Source organism: Bubalus bubalis, chromosome 15 (assembly GCF_019923935.1).
Source record: "Bubalus bubalis isolate 160015118507 breed Murrah chromosome 15, NDDB_SH_1, whole genome shotgun sequence".
Lineage (NCBI taxonomy): Eukaryota > Metazoa > Chordata > Mammalia > Artiodactyla > Bovidae > Bubalus > Bubalus bubalis.
The window spans coordinates 62570633-62592787 of record NC_059171.1 but is presented as its reverse complement, the minus strand read 5'-3'; the positions used below and the strand labels follow the sequence as shown (position 1 = coordinate 62592787).

The 22155-nt window shown below is 42.5% G+C and overlaps 1 protein-coding gene across 3 annotated transcripts; it reads left to right on the top strand.

The window, feature by feature from the left end:
• Positions 1-299: 299 nt before the first annotated feature.
• Positions 300-20375, top strand: UBE2V2 (ubiquitin conjugating enzyme E2 V2). 3 transcript variants are annotated; one of them, XM_044928775.2, is made up of 4 exons: positions 300-559; positions 13757-13905; positions 18183-18308; positions 19817-20375. In XM_044928775.2, exons 1-4 carry the CDS (start codon positions 343-345, stop codon positions 19958-19960), a joined length of 636 nt encoding a protein of 211 aa, XP_044784710.2. In that variant the 5' UTR covers positions 300-342; the 3' UTR covers positions 19961-20375. The 3 variants fall into 3 exon arrangements, with proteins under 3 accessions (XP_044784710.2, XP_006063486.2, XP_006063487.1); XM_006063424.4 differs by lacking the exon at positions 19817-20375 and adding an exon at positions 19494-19758 and having other exon boundaries at positions 328-559; XM_006063425.3 differs by lacking the exons at positions 300-559; positions 19817-20375 and adding exons at positions 11733-11886; positions 19494-19758.
• Positions 20376-22155: the final 1780 nt, after the last annotated feature.

Here is a 22155-nt window from a genome sequence, read left to right as displayed (position 1 = left end):
AGCCTTTAATCATGTTTCTCCAGGAGGCCTATCTCAAAAGAAAATATGAATACGGCGGCTTAATTCTAAGGTCTCTGTAAACATTCTGTCACTCCTTGAATCATTTTCTGCAGAACCGTCAACGCCCCGGTCAGGGCCTCATTTCCACAAACACTTGGTGTACCTCAAAACAGACGCCACCCTCTCCCAGACAGAGGACAGCCCTCTGGGGGGCGCTCGCGCGCCTGCTTCGACGCACGCCTGTGATGTTGGCGCCGCGGGAGCTGCCGGAGCACTACCCCTCACAGAGCATTCTCGCCTCACGCTCTTGCTTTTTCTTGTTGACTGACTCAAGTCTGTTCCATGATCTTAGCCTTCAACCTTTCCCTCAGAGTTAGCGGCTGCGTCTCAGGAAGTCGGAAGCCGCGGGGCGGGTCCGCGGTGACGCACCGGAAGCCGAGGAGAGGGAGCCTGGAGCCGGAAGCCGCGAGGCGGGCGGTGGCGCTCCCGGAAGTGGCGCGGACGTCGCGTGCGTCTGAGCGGTGCGTCGGGCTGCAGGAGAAGATGGCGGTCTCCACAGGTCGGTTCCTTGCCCGGCTGCCTGCTTTTCCACCCCGACCCGCGGGGCGTCTCATCTTGCATCTGGCGACCGGCCTGGTTGTGTGAGAGAAGCCACAGTACGGCCCCTCGACCGCCAGACTTCCTGCGTAGCGCAGGCGGAGCAGGGAGGGTCCTGGCGACCGTCGGGGCGGCGGTCGTGCCCCGCGTCGGCTGCGCGCCGGGGGGCTGGGCTGGGCCGGGCTCGCTGGGGGTCCGGCAGACGGTGCAGGATTCGGCTGGCGGGGTCCCGCGGGTGATGCGGGAGCGAGGAGAGGAGTCTGGGGCGGCCCGCTGTCCACCTCGGCGCGCGATGGCTCGTGTGGGGGTCGTGGATGGAGCGAGTCGGATCCTCTGGCTCGCCCTAACGTGGGCGGAGGGCCCATTCTTACCTGACTGAATGCGTGTTGTCTGTCTTTCCCGTGAATGGATGACTGCGGTGCCGACTAAGTAAAAGCAACGAGTGAGGTGAACGCTCATTGAAGAAAAAAACGACTTCTTAGATTAGCTTTTCAGCTCCTCTCTCCTACTGAATACAATTTTGGTTTCCTGTAAGCACAGATTTTGAAATTAAATGTTAACACTGAGGTTTTAGAAGTTTGACTATTTAAAAATGTTAAAAATGTTGAAAGCTGTATTAACCTAAAACCTTAGTACGTGTGGTCTTTCGTTTTTCTGATCGTTATTGAAACCAGACTAGAGAACAGTGTGGTTTTGTATTTCTTGCCATCATTGCACGAATTTTCGTTAAGTGGAATACTTTATTGTATGTTGCGATTGGTACTTTCAAGGTAGTACCTTTCTAGCTACCTTTTAATGGAAAATTGCGTCTTTTGTGTCTCTGTTCCGTGCAGGTGTCAGGATAAGCTGTTTAACGATTTTAGCATTGCGGAACTATTTCACGCTTAGCGTCAGAGCTAAGAGATAAAACATAGGTGATTTAAAAAGTGACGTTTTAGTGTTGAGTCTCTGCTGTTGTCCTTGCTATTTGAAATCGAGTGTGCTCATGAATGGGGCCGTGTCTTTTTTAAGACTTGTGCATCCTATCTTTAGGTTCTTGAAAAATTAGTAATAAAATGGTGTATTTTAACTTGATAGTTTTCATTTTGTAGATTTCATTTTTTAAACACAGTTTTTCTCCCCTGTACCATTTTACATATGAAAGAGTGTGGAAATATTTTGAAAAATGATTAGGTTATATTAATGACAGAAGCTTCTTGGTAACAACATTTAAGTCATTTTTGGAAGGAATTATAAAGAAGCTGCTGAGAGATTATTGGCATATTTTGTTGTACATCTGAAGCTTGAGTTTTATAGTTTATATTTAAGCATTCCAATTGTTACATTTACACTGATTTTATGTTTATGAGTTTTGAAATCTTAGCATAATTAGGAAGAATAACTGTTAGACTATTAATTGATGTTTTCTTAGACCCTGAAACTTGTTTTGACACTGTTGCTGAAAATTGCCTTGGTCAATATCAGATTATTCCTCTTCTGTGTTTTGTAACCTTGACAGTATCTTCCAGCATGGGGAGAGAGGAGTGCAGAAGCAGTTTTAGACTATGTTTTGTAAATAACTATTTTTAAAGTACATTTTCGCTTAGTTATACTTTGGTATTGCTTGCTTCTTGGTAGCAAGGGAGGGAAACAGTACCTGTTTGTGAAATAAATATGATAAAGTTTGAAATTTAAAATAGATGAACTAGATGGATGTGCTGTACGTGTTTTTTATTTAAGCCAAATTAATGTAAAAATAACTGACCATCCAAAAAGAAAAAACACCGACAGATTTTTAAAAATCTTATTTAAAGCATTTTATTTTAACATGTATTATTTAAGTTGTATACTTTTACACTTGCTGTTACTAAGAAGAAAAATTGGGAAGAATTTTAATTAGACTTGGGACTTCCTAGGGGGGCGCTAGTGGTAGAGACTCTGCCTGTCAATGCAGGAGACATAAGAGACTCAGTTCGATCCCTGGGTCTGGAAGAATCCCTGGAGGAGGGCATGGCAACCCATTCTAGTATTCTTGCCTGGAGAATCCCATGGACAGAGGAGCCTGGAAGGCTACAATTCATAGGATCACACACAGTCAGACATGACTGAAGCAACTTAGTACTAATTAGACTGAGACCTCTAAGCTGGAAAATACTTTGCCATACCACTTGGTTGTCTTGTTTTGCAGTTGAGAAGACTGAGGCCTAAGGAAGTATAAGCTTTTACATAGTTGGTTAGCACCAGAGTCCAGATGAGAATTCAAGTGTCTTGCTCATTCTGGAATTGTGAATTTGGAGTAGTCCCGAAATGAGGAATCTTACTTCTTTTGAGACTTGAGAGTGGCTTTCATACTTCTCTTCTCTCTGCAGGTTCCTTGTCTCAGACTGTCAAGTGCTTCTCATGGATGGAAGTAGGACTGTGGTGGAGACTCCACTGGCTAGGTTTCCCTTTCCCAAGAGACAGTCATTTCTGGGAATCAAGATAATTTCATAGGGCATGACTCTACAGAATAGAAATTTGTTAGTATATTTGGTATGTGTGATTCAAAAATTTAATCGCAAGGAGGAAGCTCTACTACAGGCTTTGTTGTCTGTGAATTGAGTAAGCCGTGTGGTGAACCATCACCTGCAGACTGAGATGTGGCGTGTGGCCGCTGGTCGGGATTGCTTGGCAGCTACTCACATAGTCACTTGTGTATACTCTGTGCGTTTACTCATAGTGTGTGCCCTGGAGAGTGGAGTCCGAGTTCTCTTGTTGGTCTTGTGGACAGAAGAGTAACAGCCATGTGTACTCTGTGCTTATTCCTAGTGTGTGTGCCCTGGAGACTAGAGTCTAAACCCTCTTGTTGGGGGATTGGCATTTAAATCGTGGTAACTGAAAGTCACACATATGGAAATCATGAAAAGCAGAGATTGCCCATATGTGGAGACATCCACTTAGCAAGTATTTAGGGAGCTTTTTGACACCAAGCTTCAAAATTGATATAACAGAATAAATGGAATGAAACCTGGTGTTTAAAAGTTTGTTTTAAAAGTAGTTGACTGTTTGAAAAGAGCCAATATATTTATAAGATCTTTGAGATACTATGAGATGGCACTGCAAGACTGGATTCAGGAGTGTGTTCTTGTTTACAAGGTCTCCGCTGACTTGTGTTAAAGTGGATGTTATTTTTCGTTTAAGTTGTAACTCAGCAAAATTTCAGACCACAGAAGGGGAGAAATTCTTAGGGCTTTGTATAGGTGCTTACATACACTGGAATAATAGTTCTCATAGAAAGTACATTATGAATCATCTAGGCTCTAGTCAAGTTCATTTTATAGATAAACAGTGAATATATAGATATAAAGTGAGTTTCCCAAGATTATTTATGTTGATTCCAAACTAGTTTCTTGATTTCAGCTTCTTTGGTGCCTCTTCTGTATCACACTGTATTCTGTAAACTTGGTTGCTGCCTATAAATGAAATCATACAGCATCTGTCTTTTTCTGTGTGGCTTATTTCACTTCAGTCAGTTCAGTTGCTCAGTCATGTCCGACTCTTTGCGACCCCATGGACTGCAGCACACCAGGCTTCCCTGTCCATCACCAACTCCCGGAGCTTGCTCAAACTCCTGTCCATCAAGTTGGTGATGCCATCCAACCATCTCATCTTCTGTTGTCCCCTGTCCTGCCTTCAGTCTTTACCAGGATCAGGGTCTTTTCCAGTGAGTTAGTTCTTCACATCAGGTGGCCAAAGATTGGAGCTTCAGCTTCAGAATCAGTCCTTCCAATGAATATTCAGGACTGATTTCCTATAGGATTGACTCATTTTATCTCCTTGCAGTCCAAGGGACTCTCAAGAGTCTTCTCCAACACCACAGTTCAAAAGCATCAATTCTTCTGCATTCAGCTTTCTTTGTAGTCCAACTCTCACATCCATACATGACTACTGGAAAAAACCATAGCTTTGACTAGGTGGACCTTTGTTGGCAACGTAATGTCTCTGCATTTTAGTATGCTGTGTAGGTTGGTCATAGTTTTCTTCCAAGGAGCAAGTGTCTTAATTTCATGGCTGCAGTCACCATCTGCAATGATTTTGGAGCCCCCAAATAAAGTCTGTCAACTGTTTTCCACTGTTTCCCCATCTATTTGCCATGAAGTGATGGGACCAAATGCCACGATCTTCGTTTTCTGAATGTTGAATTTTAAGCCAACTTTTCACACTCCTCTTTCACTTTCATCAAGAGGCTCTTTAGTTCTTCGCTTTCTGTGATAAGGGTGGTATCATCTGCGTATCTGAGGTTATTGATATTTCTCCTGGCAATCTTGATTCCAGCTTGTGCTCCATCCAGCCCGGCATTTTGCATTATGTACTCTGCATTTAAGTTAAATAAGCAGGGTGACAACATACAGCCTTAACATACTCCTTTCCCAATTTGGAACCAGTGTGTTGTTCCATGTCCGGTTCTAATTATACTATTGAAGCCTCGCTTGGAGAAGCTTATTTCACGTGGCATAATACTGTCTAGGTCCATCCATGTTGCATGGCAACATTTCATTTCATTCTTTTTTATGGCTGAATAGTGTTGCAGTGTGTGTGCATGCCTGCCACATTTTCTTCAGTCATTCATGTATTGATGGGAACCTAGGTTGCTTCCACATCTTGGCTATTGTACGTGATGCTGCAATAAACATAAGGGCGTGTGTATCTTTTTAAAATAGTGTTTTTGTTCTCTTCCATTAAATACCCAGGAGTAGAATTGCTAGATTGTATGGTAGTTCTATTTTTAACTTTTTGAGGAAGCTCTATTCTGTTTTACATGGTGGTTGCACCAATTTACATTCCCATGAGCAGTGCACAAGGGTTCCCTTTTCTTCACATTATTGCTGACTTGTTATTTGTTGTCTTTGTGATGACAGCCATTCTGACGGGTGTGAGGTGGTATTTCATTGTGGTTTTCATTTGCATTTCCCAGATGGTTAGTGACCTTGAGCATCATCTTTTCATGTGCTTGTTGGCCATCTGTGTGTCTTCTTTGGGAAAATGTCCTGTTCAAATCCTCTGCCCACTTTTTAAAATCCAATTTTCTTGTTTGTTTGTTTTTAATGTTGAATTGTATGAGTTCTTTGTATATTTTGGGTATTAACTGCTTGTCGGATTCAGTGTTTGCAAATGTCTTCTTCCATTCCATAAGCTTCCTTTTTCTTTTGTTAATAATTTCCTTTGCTGTGCAGAAGCTTTTAGTTGATGTCTCGTTTTGTTTATTTTTGCTTTTTTTCCCCCTTGCCTGAGTAGACAGATCCAGAAAATTATTGCTAAAACTGATGTCAGAGAGCGTGCTCCCTGTGTCTTCTAGGAGTTTTAAGGCATCAGGTCTTAGATTTAAGTCTGATCAGTTTTGAGTGTATTTCTTTAGATGGTATAGGGGAGTAGTCTAGTATGATTCACGGCCATATTGCTGTCCAGTTCTCCAGCACCATTTATTGAAGTCACTGTCTTTGCTCCTTTGTATATTCTTGTCTCCGTTGTAGATTAATTGCTCATGTAAGTGTGGGCTCATTTCTGGCTTGCTAAGCTGCTAAGTTGCTTCAGTCGTGTCCGACTCTGTGCAGCCCCACAGACGGCAGCCCACCAGGCTCCCCCATCCCTGGGATTCTCCAGGCAAGAATACTGGAGCGGGTTGCCATTTCCTTCTCCAATGTATGAAAGTGAAAAGTCAAAGTGAAGTCGCTCAGTCGTGTCCGACTCTTAGCGACCCCATGGACTGCAGCCTACCAGGCTCCTCCGTCCATGGGATTTTCCAGGCAAGAGTACTGGAGTGGGGTGCCACTGCCTTCTCATAGGCTTATCCATGTTTAAAAAATAGTTGACTGTCTTTTTATTGTTGAGTAGTAAGAGTTCTTTCTATGTTCTGGATACAGGTTCGTTAGCTATGTGTTTGTATTTTCTTTTACCTTCTTGATGGTGTCCTTTGAAACCTCAGAGTTGTAAATTTTTATAAAGTCCAATTTATTTTTTCTACTTTATTAAGATGGGAAGTCTGGCTTTTGATATGTGCTTCATTGTTTGACTCTGTTTTAAAAACATCATGTTGGTATATGTGAGTTCTCAGTGATGGTCTGGTTGTGATCACTGTACATGATTACCATCTGACAGCGGGCAGGAGTCTAAGCCCTGCCTTGCCAGGTGTGAGGTTTAAGGTTAAATTAGAGAGAGAAGGCAATGGCACCCCACTCCAGTATTCTTGCCTGGCACATCCAATGGACGGAGGAGCCTTGTAGGCTGCACTCCATGGGGTCGCTGGGAGTCGGACACGACTGAGCGACTTCACTCTCACTTTTCACTTTCATGCATTGGAGAAGGAAATGGCAACCCACTCCAGTGTTCTTGCCTGGAGAATCCCAGGGACGGGAGAGCCTGGTGGGCTGCCATCTATGGGGTCACACAGAGTCGGACACGACTGAATCGACTTAGCAGCAGCAGCAAAGAGAAATACAGCCAGGTAACAGGCATGCTCCAAGCAGTTTATTCTTTGTAAGTATATAATCATTCGAAGATTTTTTCAGCCTAGTGTCTGGAATGCTGTTGAAAAGGACCAACAGCGCATAGCTTGGTTCACTGTTTGTTTTTCGTGGTAGTGTCACCTGCTCCCTCAGTTATCAGTTACGGTTGACTAACCAGTATTGATATAAGTGGTTGTTTCCTGAGAGGATATACTTAAGTTATTGAGAAGTTTTTAATTTTTTGAAGTGTTTACCTACCGGCAGCAACTTGGCAGGATCGCTCCTTTGTTTCTAGCTGCAGCTCCCGGGAGTCCCAGGCGAGCAGTTGTGCTCCTGGAAGTGGTCTCTGTCAGGGGAGAGAGTGCCAGCCCTCGATCCCCTTAGAAGTCTCTGCTAGCGAGGGACCAGAGGCGGCCTGACCGCCCTCCACCCCCGTTTCTTCTGAGGGAGGCATTCCTCCTTAGCTCTGAAGTAAACGGTGCTGGCAGCTCTCCTGGAGAACATTGAGTCACTCTGTTCTCACTGGCTTGTCTGTTCCATGGAGATACCAATAGGGTGTTCAAGCAAATCTTTTGGGACAGCTTACTGCATTTGAATGCGTCTGCTTCCGTGATTGTCCTCGCTTGCCGTCTCTGCCAAGATGCTAGGCAAAGGAGTCTGTGTCCTCCACCAGTAGCACTTCTTACAGGACAGGCCATTAAGTGTGGACAGAGAGGTGGACAGTAAGCATCTGCCGGAAACGCACCCCGGGTTTATTGAGCGCCTCTGGCACTCTCGGCATTACTTACGGTCCAGTTTCTATGTAAGTGATTTTAATGATGAGAAGACAAATGGCACAAGTAAAATCTAGCTTTCCTCCTTAGTGTATTATAATGTTTTACTCATAAATTTTGTTTTGAGCTTACTTTTCTGAAATGAAACAGTACTAAGGATATTTAGTGTTTGGGTGCATTCATTAAATAAACACATGAAGCAGCTTGTTTTCTTCCTTCCCTGAGTTAGTATATCGCATGTGGGATGTAAGAAGAGTTCCAGAATTTGGGGAGTGGCTGGGGGCAGAGTGGTTTTGGCTGTAACCTGTACCAGTAGCGTGATTCACCCTCTGCTGTATGTAGTGCAGCCTCCACACCTTGGTTCCAGGTTCTTCACAAACCCTGTAATGCAGAGGTCTGTCTTCCTGGTGATTGAGGGTAAATTCAGATGCTTCACAGGTACACCGTTGAGTTGAAATTTTTTCAGATTTATTTTTATTTACTATAGTTCATCAATTCTAAGACAAATTTTAATATCTTAAATGGATATATGGCTTCAGACAGGGATTTCTTCTTATGATTTGGGGGTTAACTGGCTGGGCCTGGTTGTCTCCCTTCGCCTGACGACGGGCTTGGCCTTTGCCCAGGGCCTTGTTTCTTGTCCATGTGGTCAGTCTAGGCGTCGTGTTTGGACTTCCTTGCATCCCAGTAGTGTCTGGGAGTCAGAACTTAAATGGTAGTTGGCTTCCGAAAGACCAAACAGAGGGTACCAGGGCTCTAACAAGGCTGGTCCCAGAACCGCACTAGTGTCGCGTTCTACCAGAACAAGTGGCAGGGCCAGCCCAGATTCAGGGGGGCCGGGAGGGGCCCAGCCTGGAGCCCGGAGAAGCTGCTCGCAGCTGACTCAGTGCTGGACGCTGCCTGCCGCCTCGTGCTTTGTTCTTGGGGGCGAATTTCACGCAGTGGGGTTTTAAGTCAGTGCACATGAATAGTTAAGAATTCTTGTGATGGTTTGTCAGTTTACCCCTTCAGCAAGGTGTATTCAGTTTTCAGTGATGTGTTGAAGTGGATAAATGAGTTTTTCCACTGTCTTGCCGGCATTGTGTTTACCATGGTGTTAATTTTATTTTTTGATGGGAGTTTAATAATAATATGATTTTTTTAATCTGCATATTTTTGTTGTTCAATTATTTGTATTTTACACCTGTGAAATATATTATCCAATTACTACTTAAGTGCAGCTGGTTATTGACATAGGGTTTTAGTTGTTTAAAAATCAACTTAAAATTTTTCCCTTATAGCTCAGTTGGTAAGGAATCCGCCTGCAATGCTGGAGACCCCGGTTCACTTCCTGGGTCTGGATGATCCGCTGGAGAAGGGGTAGGCTACCCACTCCAGTATTCTTGGCCTTCCCTTATGGCTCAGCTGGTAAAAAAGTTCGTTTGCAATGCAAGAGGCCTGGGTTCGTTTGATCCCTGGGTTGAGGCCTGGGTTCGTTTGATCCCTGGGTTGGGAAGATCCCCTGTAGAATAGAAAGGCTACCCACTCCAGTATTCTGGCCTAGAGAATCCCATGAACTGTATAGTCCATGGGGTCGCAAAGAGTTGGACACAACTGAGCGACTTTCACCTTATTTTTATTACTTTTCCCCCTTTGCATTTGTGTTTTTTAAACTTCTTCGAGTCATGTCTCTTGTTCTGAAACTCCTTCAGATGGAATTCCAGGGTCCTAAACCTGGGAGGAGCTTTGGGAATACTGTGGTTCTGGAGGGATTCTGAACCCGAGGATAGAGGTGGGGAGCAGAGACCGGGGGGACAGGAGTTCTCCTTTCTGCCCAATCCAGTGGACTCCCTCCAGAAGGAGGCTTGCACACGTTGGTCATTGAGCTGGGGTGGAGTGGGCAAAGCTTGGACGTCATCACCTGTGAGTTTTAGCTCTGTATTTGACGTCAAAGTATGCAGCTGTCTGCTTTTGTGGTAGAGCAGATCCACTGCCTTATGGAACGTGCCTGTTGCCTTGGTTGTCTCGGTGCTTCTCCTGTGCCTTGTTTTCCTTGTCTTGCTGCCCTGGTATGCTGTGTGCTCCATGAGGGCAGGGCGGCCTAGCACAGTCCCTAGCTCGTACTCGGTGTTTAGTTTTGGTTGTCAGATAACAAAATCACAGAATTACAGTAAAATGTACCGCGTTTTCTTTAGTGGAGGCATGTGGTGTTTTTTCCCTGTTTCCTCTTTAGTTACAGTTGATACTGTACCCTGCCTCCCCATCCTTAAAGTCTGGGCTTCAATCCCGCCCTGGGTCCTTGTCACCAAAGGTTAAGTCTGAATTTGCAAGCACACCTGTCCCTCCTGACAGTTTCTGGCTCTTTGCTCATTTATCCTCAGCTGCTGTCCCCAAACATTGCCTGCAGTTCCCTCTGTCCTTTTTTTGATACTGTTTTTACTTTTCTGTTGAGACAAAAGATTTAAAACACAAGAAAATGCGTAAGTACACATGTTACACCCCCTCCCACCCCCGCCCAGCTCTCCCAAATGGTAATAAGTTTTTCTTGCTTCAGGTTGTTTTGTTGTTTGGAGAAACAAGACCTTACCTGCACCCTTCCAAGTACTAGGCCGTTTCTTCTTTGCCCAGAGGTGATCAGTATTCTGACTTTGGAGTCTGTTCCACAAGTATTTTTATACTCTTGCTAGATATGTATGTACTCAGAACGGTATAAAGGTCTGTTGTTATATAGCTTTTTTGTTTATTTCTCTTTGTGATTATGGTAAAGTGTATGTAATATACAGTGTACTGTCCTAACTTCCTCTGTACAGTTCAGCAATGTTACATATTCACTTTGTTGTGCAACCGTAAAACTGAAACTGTGCACTCATTAAACAATGTGTTTTAAAATTTTAGCATTAATTGATACTTGTAGCTCTGATTCTTTCATTTTAATTGCAATATCATTGTGTCATGGGTTATGCTATGTTATGTCTGGATTGTTTCTAAATTTTCACGGTTAGAAATCACAGTACATGAGTGTTCCTGCCTTTCTCTAGCCCAGTGCCAGCATCTCTGTAAATGTTACCAGTTTCCTCCTGAAGTAGTTGTGCCAGTTTATTCCAGCTTCAGCAGTGGAAGAGCCTTCATCTCCATATCTTTGTCAAACCAGGTGTTGCCAGAGTTAACATTTGTTTGTCAGTCTGGCGGATGGTCTTTAGGGTTTAATTCTTGTTTTCCCAGGCAGTGAGAGTTGTGGCTAAGAGGTTGGCCTTTGGAACTCATATCATGTATATGGGCCGTTTTGTTTTTTCCTTTAATGAAGATCTCAGACTAAGGACTTAAAATATTTAAAACTATTAAATAAGGATAGTACCACCACCATGCACGCATAGACACACACAGGATAAAGGCAAGTGGAAGGCAAGGGCTCCGAGATGGCCAGCCATCAGAGGGCAGCTGACGCGCATGCTGCAGATTCACAGCCGCACAGCCCCACCTTGTGGTGCGTTCTCTTTACAGACATTAGTGGTGGGGAGAAACGAAGCCAGAGTACTCCAGGCCTCAGTTTGAAAATAGAACTTACTGATATTTGTTTGAGTCTTATACTTAAAAAAAAAAAAAAAAAGAACAACCTTAGCTGCTGTAACCCTTTAAATGTTACCATTGCCGGTAATCTTACAATTATATTCTCAAAATGCTGCTTTGAAAAATGGTGAGAAGTTTAGCAGTCACTCGGTTTATTGCTTTTATGGCACTTACATAAAAAGAAACATTTTTACATTTTTTACTTTGTAGTTTTGGATGCTTATAAAGCTCTCCTAACTGAATTGTTTTTGAAAGGGAGGAAAGGAAATTACACACAAATTTAGAATTTTTCTTGGGGAATGATTTCGTAGATGGTGAGGGTGATCAGGCTCCTTTCATATTCCTTTAAAGAACAGCTCAGGAGCGACAGATGGTGGAGATTCTGACGGAGTGGCTGTTCCAGGGTGCGAGCACAGTGTGTGTGCATAGACGCTCTCGGCTCAGGGACCCCTTCTGGGTCATTCTTCTGGACTGCACAAGGCTTGACTTCTCACAAAACATAGGTCAAGGTGAATGGAAGATTTATGTAATTTTTCTTAATATGAACACTAAAATGATGAGAGTCAGTTTATCCTGTTTGAGACCGATCACCTTACAGAGGCTCTGTGAAGTGGAAACCGCGGTGGCTTCCCTTTCACAGAGGAACCTGCAAGGGGCCCTGCCCGAGAGGCAGCAGCACTGGGAGCTGGCTGGGCGGGTCGGAGGTCTGGTCCGCGCCCACGGTGCTGCCTGGAGAACCTAATGCTTGAGAGTGACCTCGGTCTGGAAACTGGGCGTTAATACTGGGGCTGACATGACTTAGTACAACAGCAGCAACAGCTGCCACTTAAAACTGTGTGACCTTGAGTAGGTCATTTAACTCCTTCAAACTGCAGTTTCCACAACTGTAAAATGGGTGCTTTTAGGATCCAATGTGATAGTTTATTTAGTACAGAGGGTACACTAAGCAAATGGTTATTAATAGTTATTATAGTTGTAATAATGCTTACTCTTGTTTTGTGGTTTCTGACGTATCCGTTTCTGTGGCCCAAAATTTTAAAGCACTTTTTATGAAGCACAGTACATAAAGTGGCTACTATTTCTAAGTTACAATATTTATTGGCTTTTCATTATTTGTCCAGAAGGACTACTATGAATCAGTAACTGAAAAAGATGTTTTAGTTGCTCTGCGGCATGTGGGATCTTCCTGGACTGGGGATTGAACCTGTGTCTCTTGCATTGGCAGGAGGATTCTTTACCACTGAGCCACCAGGGAAACCCTGAAAGAGATGTTTTAGTTTCGGCAGGAGAGATAAGTTATGCAGAATGACAGTCGCCTTAAAAGAGATGTCACTGTTTTTTCCTGCCTCGTAATTGTGTGCGTGCTTGCTTCTGAGAGTGGGAAGGGAGGGAGGGAGGCAGTGCTCCAGAGCCAGCGGAGGGGTCTTGGTTTTTCTCAGAACTTGCGCAGTGGGGCTGGGGAGTGTTTCAGGATGGAAGCTGTTGAGAGCTTGCAGACCACAGGGTCCATCCTCTGGAGAGGCCAGGCCAGTGATCCTGAGAGAGGCTGTGATCAAGTCACATGCTGTATCACCAGCCCTGCTGGTTCCAGGGGTTGGAGGCCAGGATGGTGATGGTGGCAAAACTAGGTTCAGTGAGAATGAGGGGGTGGGGACTGTGAAAGGCTGGGGTTCTGGGCAGAGGGGAAGATTTTTTATTAAGATTGGAGACATAGAGTGATGAGGTCTAAAGGGTTCAGAAGTGGAAGTGTGAGAAGGGCTGTGAAAGTGTTGCTGGGTTGGGCCAGGGTGGGACGGACATGTCATAGGGAATTACCCACCAGGAGACTGGCTCTCCAGCGTCAGACCTGCTCACAGTGGAGGCAGGACGCTGTGGTTATTAGGCAGCCAGCAGACTGGTTGAGGACCAAGGGTGGGGTCAGCATTCTAGAAAGTAGTGCCTTTTAGTGCATTTTTACAAATGGAACGTAGTTCTCTTTTTTACAGATCACTGGAGAGTATGTGCTAATGCAGTGACACTTTTATGGACTTTGTGGTCATGCCTGTTTACCTGATGCATTGTTCTTGGCAGAAATCTCAATTATGGGAAAATAATCACTTGTAATGATTCCCTTATGATTGATTTATGTCACTGTAAAACTGGTTAGGTGTTGATATACATGTTCTGTGCTGCTCTTATGTTTGGAACAATGCTGTCTGTAGCTTTTTCATTTTGAAGAGTTATTATTATTAGATTGAGCATTTCCTGGGGCAGAAGACTTTTTAGAGAATTTTGTCTTTTTGGTAAATAATTTTTAACGGTTAATTTGGGAAAAGCTGAATTTGATTGTGTGTAGCCCTTATAATTATGAGCTACTTACATTGGCTTCCTTTTGTATAGGCGTTAAAGTTCCCCGTAATTTTCGTTTGTTGGAAGAACTTGAAGAAGGACAGAAAGGAGTGGGCGACGGTACGGTCAGCTGGGGCCTGGAAGATGATGAAGACATGACACTCACAAGGTGGACAGGCATGATCATTGGGCCACCACGGGTCAGTGCATACATTACATTTATTTCCTATGAATATTTATTGTAACTTTCAAGTATGCATTTTATTTTATGTTATTAATATTAAAGTAAATAGTTAAGATAACTTTAACTGAAACAGTTCATGACTTTTTACTTATTTTTTGTACATTTGTTGATGCTGGATTTTCTGGAGGAGTTGGGGGAGGGGAAGACTGGTGTGATCATTGCTGTCAAAGTGTTTGCAATTCAGTAGAGGAGAAGGCATGAATGCAGACACAGACTGAATGTGGCAGAGCGAGCCCACTGTGGGACTGTGGAATATGTCTCTTCTAGCTGGAATAATTGAGGAAGGCTGGACAGTGGAGGAAGTTGCCTTTGGAGTGCCTAAAGGACTGGCTGGTAGGATTTAAGAAGGTGAGATGGGGATGGAGAACGTTCCAGATAGAGAGTGGAAAAGGTGAGGCGTGGAGCGGAGGGGTATTTGGGAAGAGCAAACAGCGTGCCGTGAGGTAACATGCTGCTAACCGGCCGTGTGTATCAACAGGGTTCCCAAACTGGTTTGTGTTGAGTGCACATTGCTGTTGGCCAGTGACGGTTGATTGGCCTTGGAAATGTTCTGGCTTCGATGTCTTCACCTATAAAATATGTCAGAAAGGCTGATTCTTGCATGTTTCCTAGCGTTGTTGGCCACAGACCTATTGTTTTAATTTTAGGTCTTTCTCAAGTTCGTGACTTTTTATTTTTACTCAAAATCTTTTTTAGATTGGGAAATTTTTTTGTACCTTGTATTCCTCACTCAAAGGCCCCATTTGCTGCATGCCCCGCAGCAAGTCTTTTAAATAGGTTTTGTATGACCTTTGACTTTGTTAGAAAGAATGCAAATTTTAAGTTTCTTTTTAATCTTTGGTTTTGTGTACTGTTTGCTACCTGTAATGGAACTATTTCAACTGTTTTGCTTTTGGGTAGAATTTAGATTTTTTTATTTTTATAAAAGAAAAATGGTCAGGTAATTAGCATTGATAACTTCAGACAAATGTTTGTTTACCGTTTTCTGATATTCCTTTGTAGAATTCATGCACTCTCCTAAACTAACAAGTTCCCTCTTCCTCCACTGCTCTGATTTTTCCATTAGACATGTAAGGAAGGAAATAAAATGCTGATGGTTAAAATTCTTGTCATTTTGTAACTCAGTTTTTGTAATGAAAACCTTGATTTTTCACTACCTGTGAACAGTATCACCATGGTCTGTTTGGTAAAAGTAAGTGCTTATAACTTTTGAGCATTCTTACTTAATGAATAACTTGAAGATTGCACAGTCTGAACTGAGTGGAGTATGCTTTCAGAATTACTTAGATTTTTTCCTTTTTAATTATTTATTTTGGGCTGTGCTACATCTTCACAGCTGCACCAGCTTTTCTGGTTGTGGTGAGTGGTGGCTACTTTCTAGCTCCGGTGCTCGGGCTTCTCCTTGCAGTGGCTTCTCTTGTTGTGGAGCACAGCTTGAGGACTCAGTGGTTGCAGCACGTAGGCTCAATAGTTGGGGCATGTGGGATCTTCCCGTATCAGGGCTCGAACCCACGTCTTCTGCATTGGCAGGCAGATTCTTTACCACTGAGCCACCAGGAAGTCCTGAAATTACTTAGATTTGATTTTTCTCCCATTTGTTCCTTTCAGGGAACTTGAAGAGTGTTGGAGTTTATGTAAAGTAAGACCCTCAGCCCCATAACCTAGTTTGCAGATAATCTCTCTCCCAGTTCGGTCATCCGCAGGACCCCCACACTGGCTGTTCCCTGGTGTCACTGAGCCACAGGAAGCCCCTGTGTCCGGCTGTGCCCACTGGGGGCCTGGCTGTTGTAGGGTAACATGGGGGTGGGCCAGCTGGCAGGGTTTCAGAGACAGGTGTGCCTCCTGCCGCTTTCTATGGTGGTCGACTTGGAGCCCCTTCCCCTTCTTGTGGTGCAGGAGGGCGCAGCCTGAGTGGACCCTGTCCGCCAGCCAGGCTTCAGCCCCCTCGCTGAGCTGGGGGGCTAGGTGAGGGCTTGTGGTCCCAGCATTCGTTCAACTGCCTTTTAATTAAACTTGCAGGAGCTGGCATCTCATCTTGGTTGTTTTTTCTTTGTAGGGTACCAGATTTAGAACAGTTTTGTCCCAGCTTTAGGGTAATGTGAAAATTGCTACCTTAACGTTCTGTTACTTGGTTAGTTGTTTCTTGTTTTTTATATTATTAAGATCCCTGGTTGCTTTATATTATTCCAGTATTTATTTGGATTTATATAATTAGCAGTTTTGTTTTTCCATGTTTGTTAAATTTTTAGCATTAGAGATTTAGTAACTTTTTCCAAGTTTACTTTTATGTAAGTGAAGTACCATATCACTTTAGAAGTTTTGAGAATTAAATGAATTAATAATTAGGCAATAGGAGAGTATCTGACTCTAGTATATAGTTCTTGAATAGTAGTTCCTTTTACTTACTACTCTCTTCTTTACTCTTTTGTTAGGTAACAGAAAGGCTTGGCTCTTAATTTAAAATCCAGTGAAGGAGAAATTAATCCAGGGTATCAAAAGTTAGGATGTTTAATTTTAAGCATTGTAGGCTAGTTTAGTGTTTGTTTGTTTTTAACTGAAAATCTTTTATAATTTGCGTAGGTCTTACCATGACTTTCTAAAGGTGTATCTTGTTACCTGCACCTGTGTCGAGATACAGACCGTTTCTGTCACCCTAGAGAGTCCCTTGCCCCTCCTCGACCCCAGACCTGACCCGGTCACTACTTCCGAAGCCCTAGAGTATTTTGCCCGTCAGAGAACTTGGTGTAAGTGGAATCGTGTAGCGTGTGTACCAAGAGGCCTGCTCCTTTTGACTGGGTGCGCCTCAGGTTCACCTACGTTGTTTCATCCGTGCGCTGCGTAGTGGTTTGTTTCTTTTTATTATGGTGGGGATATGCCACAGTGTGCTTGTCACTTCCCCTGATCATGGTTCTCTCTGGTTATTGCAAATAAAGCTGCTGTGATTATAGGTCATCTTGTGAACATAGGTTTGTTTCCATTTCTCTTGGATCAAAAATGCCTAGGGTTGGAATTGCTGCGTAGTAGGGGAGTTAGGTGGAGAAGGCAATGGCACCCCACTCCAGTACTCTTGCCTGGAAAATCCCATGGACAGAGGAGCCTGGTAGGCTGCAGTTCATGGGGTCGCTGGGAGTCGGACACGACTGAGCGACTTCACTCTCACTTTTCACTTTCATGCATTGGAGAAGGAAATGGCAACCCACTCCAGTGTTCTTGCCTGGAAAATCCCAGGGATGGGGGAGCCTGGTGGGCTGCCGTCTATGGGGTTGCACAGAGTCGGACACGACTGAAGCTACTTAGCAGCAGCAGCAGCAGGGGAGTTAGGGAAGGGGAGTTGAATGTGTCTAGTGAAATGCATAGGAAAAAATGCCATATTTTTTCCACAATAGTTATACCATTCCCTATTCCTAGCAAAGTATGAGAATTCTGATTGTTGCCGTGTACTTTGAGTATTTTTAAGAGTATGAGATTTTTCAGGGGCTTTTTTTGTTTTCTTTTTCTTGTAGTTGATTTACAGTGTTGTCTTAGTTTCAGGTGTACAGCAGAGTGATTCAGTTTTATCTACCTATGTGTCTATGTTTATTTCAGATTATTTTCCCTTAAAGATTATCACAAAATACTGAGTATAGTTCCCTGTGCTGTACAGTGGGGTCCTTGTTGGTTATCTAATTATTATACTTTTACTGCAAGTTCTAGAGAGGCTGGTATGTGTGTGAGTGGAGAGCAACAGACAGGTGTCTCCTTGACCTTTTTAGTTCTTTTTAAGCCTTTCTGGATCCTGGGCATACTGTTAATATATGCTTGCTGTTAAACTTAGATGAGTTTTATATAGCTGTTTACTTTTTAAAAATACTGAAACATTTATTAATATATGTACAAGATTGTTGTATACATTTTAAACCATGGTTATTAACACCCGAGATCCACCTCCACTGGGGAGATCTCTTACTATGAGAGAGAAAGCCGTGGATCTGTTGGGGTGACTGAGATCCATAGATGGTCAGCTTCTTTTTTTCCAGATTTATACAAGAATCAACAGGTATTAAATTTGTCACTTTCATTTATGTTTTATTTTTTGTTTTAATTGCACACTAACTGTATTTTTGCTAACCATATAGATCAAATAAATTTGTTGAAAAGTAAATTCTTGATCACACGTGGCAATATTAAGTACATTTATCTTGTGCTTTTCCGATTTATTAGCGCTTGAATATTGTTATTATTTCTGCCTTCCAGACAAATTATGAAAACAGAATATATAGCCTGAAAGTAGAATGTGGACCTAAATACCCAGAAGCTCCTCCATCAGTTAGATTTGTAACCAAAATTAATATGAATGGAATAAATAATTCCAGTGGAATGGTAAGTTAAAGTAGTTATTTTATTTTTACACAACCTATAAGTTTATAGTCAGGAGAACATTAAAACAACAGAGAAGCAAGTGGAAGCTGTTTATTGGGTTGATAATCCTAGTAAGTTGAGTATTTTTATTATGAAAGGTGTTGGATTTTGTCAGAAGCTGTTTTGTGTCTGTAGAGATAGTCGTGGGTTTTTCTCTTAATATGGTGTGTTACACTGATTTTTGTATGTTGAGCCAACCTTGCACTTCCTGGATAAATTCTGCTTGCTTATGGTGCATAATCAAAATGTCTGTATGTTGATCAGGGTCAGCCATAGGTGAAAGTTTATAGCTTTCTCAGGCTTTGAAGCCTGTGTGCAGCCTTGCACATGTGTGTGTCTCCTGGACCCTCAGGTGTGTATGGGACTTTGTAGCCTCACTGGACATCTCCTCTCCCAGCATTTCCTGTGGCGTCTTTGGTCCCCTTCCTGCTTGCCCTCTTGCTGCCACTTCAGGCAGTAGAACTATTAAAACAGTTTTTTCTTTAATTTTTTAAAAATTGTATTTTTTATTAAAGTATAGTTGATTTACAATATTATATTTATTTCAGATGTACAATATAGTGATTCAGTAGTTTTATAAGTTATACTCCATTTAAAGTTATTGCAAAATTATGGTTATCTTTCCCTGTGCTGTACAACACATCCATGGTGCCTCTGTATTTTCTACATAGTAGTCTGTGTCTCTGGTGTTACACATTAGACACTGGTTATTTTTGACAGGTACCAGGGTGAAGAGGGGGTGGTCAGGGAATAGGTAGTCCTCAATGGGCAAGTTTCCAGGGAGCTGCCAGATAGGCCAGGCGACGGCAGGTACCTGTGGCTGAGACTTCGAAGGGGCTGTAGCCCCAGCCTGTCCGTCTCCCCCAGTGGAAGGTGAGTTCAGCACAGTGCAAAGAGCACGCTGGAGTGGGATCTGAAAGCAGAAGTCAGGGTTACCGCTGTCTGCTGATCCTGGTGTGAGTAACTGCTCAGGCCTTGGATTGTGGCCCTAAGTATTGTGTGGACCTGTGGTTTTATAATGTTTGCTTTTGTGAAAATAGTGCCTGACTGGATTTTTAAAGCCCTTCTTATTAAAGTACATCTAGTAAATTGGTGCCCAAGTACTTTAAACTTCTTAGTTAATTGTACTTTTTCCCCTCCTTTCAGGTGGATGCACGAAGCATACCAGTGTTAGCAAAATGGCAAAATTCATATAGCATTAAAGTTGTACTTCAAGAGCTAAGACGTCTAATGATGTCCAAAGAAAATATGAAGCTTCCACAGCCACCAGAAGGACAAACATACAACAATTAATTTTAGTGGATCTCAAACTTGTCTTAAATCAGCAACCTTCTACTCATGTTAATGTCTTGATTAAATATCACAATGCAAAATACCCACACATTAAAGTAAGATAATTCCAGCTGGTAAACATGACCTGGACGTTTGTAAGAATATATTTAATATATGTACACCCATTATGTTTTCAGGTAACAGGAAGAAAATTCAGCAGTCTTTTCTTGTTAAGGCACCACCACTTAAGCACGCACCTGGAGTCCTCACTGGAGCTCAGGTTTGCAGGTGAGAGCACAGCAAGAAGTGTCGGCTGGCTGTGCAGGCAGGTGTGTTTCTGACGAGAAAGCCGAGAAGGAAACTCGAGTGGCGTGCTCCATCATCTTGCTTAGAGAAAGAGCTTCAGTTGAAATTGTCTAAAGTAGCAGGTACAATGAATATTGTCACAAAGTGTGTTCATTTTTGAAGCGGTATGGGTGCTGACTACTAGTAGTATCAAAAATATGTTCAGGATTGTTTTGATACCTGTATTTATAATAAAAAATGTTGTGGGGGAGGTGGATGAATTTCTGTTACAAGCTGTTCCTGTGTGTTCCATGTAACAGATGTGGTAAATATTTGTTTACAGTCTTTGTTGGACAGACCATGCATTTACGTTTAAATGAAATCAAAAAGGAATTAGGTGTATGGATATGTGATTTGGAGATTAAAGTTAGTCTTAAATTGTAAATAAAATGTGGAATGTGTCTTCAGAAACTGTGCCATTTCTGTTATATTGATGTGTGTGTACAGTAACTTGCTGAGATTGCAAAAATTGGAATTCTTGTAGCTGTTCATCTATACACATCTCTCAGTATTTATCCCGTATGGTATACTTCTTGCAAATTGGAATTTGCAGAGTATTTCAAAGTACAGATTTCCTATTCGGCTTTAATTTCTTGTTAGGAGGAATAATCCCAGGTATTATGTTTTCAACTTGATTTCACTAGAAATATTATTAAAAGAGATGTCTGAGTTCTAGCAGTTGTTATAAAATTTAGATTACAGATTATCCAAATATACATTCTAGTTTTCTTCAGAGTATCTGCTCCCAGTGCTCTTAGTACTGACTGGGATTAATTTTGTCCACTTACCTTAACTCTGGCAGCTGTGTAATTCTAAATTGAAAGTTCACTTTTGCTCTGCTTTGACCACAGTGACTTGAGGCTTTGGGTCGCTGTTTTTCATCTCCTAGCACTTGGGTGTACTACTTTGTTGAAAATCCTTCCTTCTTAAGAGTTCTGTTTTCTGAAGAAAATAGACAGGTGGTCGTGTAATGAGAACTTATTTCTCAAACAACCACTGACGTGTTTTTATCAAGTGCATTCAGAGTTAAAACTCTGAGCTACCTTTTCTTGGCCAGAATACATTAAAGTTAGCAGCACTGTATCTAAATTTACTAATTTCAGTATGACTTGAAATAGCAAAGATGTTTAAAGTGACACGTAGAGAATGTATACATACGTACTAATGCATGTGTACTTTGTTAAAATGGGTTTGAAATGGACTGTTACCTTGGCATACATTCTTTAAAAATTTTAACTGGTTGAGATTAAGTGGAATCCCACTGACATCCTGTGTGAGAGTGGTGGCTCCTGATGGTCTGGATTGGTGTGTAGTGGCCCCTTTCGTAGGGAGAGTGTATCCTATCCCACGTGGGCACCAATAACCACCTGAATGCTGTTTGTTGTTTCCACATTAGTGGACTAATCACCTGGGCACCTTGACCTCTTGTCTTCTCTCATTTCCCCACGTCCAGTGTTGTGAAGGCCTCCCCTCCTCTCCCCCTCCCCCAAGGTGTGCATTGCCTTTGAAAGGCTAGCAGGTAAGACCCTCGGGGATGATCATATATTAATAAAAATTGCAAAAGTAAAGTGTTTGTCCTGTTAGGTCAGTGTTATTCTTGAATGGTTTTAATTACTAATTTTCAGAATCCCTTATTTAAAAAATATTTTTTCTAGTACTTTAAAGGCATTTGTTGTTGCAGGTTTATGTGTGACTTTTCAGGATTTTGGAACATAAACTTTTGTTACAGGTAGTCAGTGGTGTTTGATCTTTTGGGTATAAAATAGAAAAAATTATTTTAAATCTCTTTAAAGGAATTTATCACTTCAAATTTGAGTAAGTGTGTGGAGAATTGGTTTGACTTGCATATAGTTTATAGTCTGGATTACTTAATACTGATTCATTGACTTAAATAGTTGCCACTAAATATATATTGTTATTGATAAATACACATGAAATTCAGTTGTTTTGAAAATTTAGAGGACACAGTTGGAAAATATCAATGTATTTTCCGTTCTAGATGTGGTTTGTGGTGACGTGGGCGTGGTGGAGCGGGCGGCTCTGGAAGGAGCCTTGTGAATTGTTGGCTTTGGTCAAAGTTGTGTTCTTTCTGATGGGCACACGGCCATGCTCTTATATCAGAAGTATGTGTGCTACAGTCTGGTGTCATGAGTTACAGGATTGGCGAGTTACTTAACAGGTTTTTTCCCCC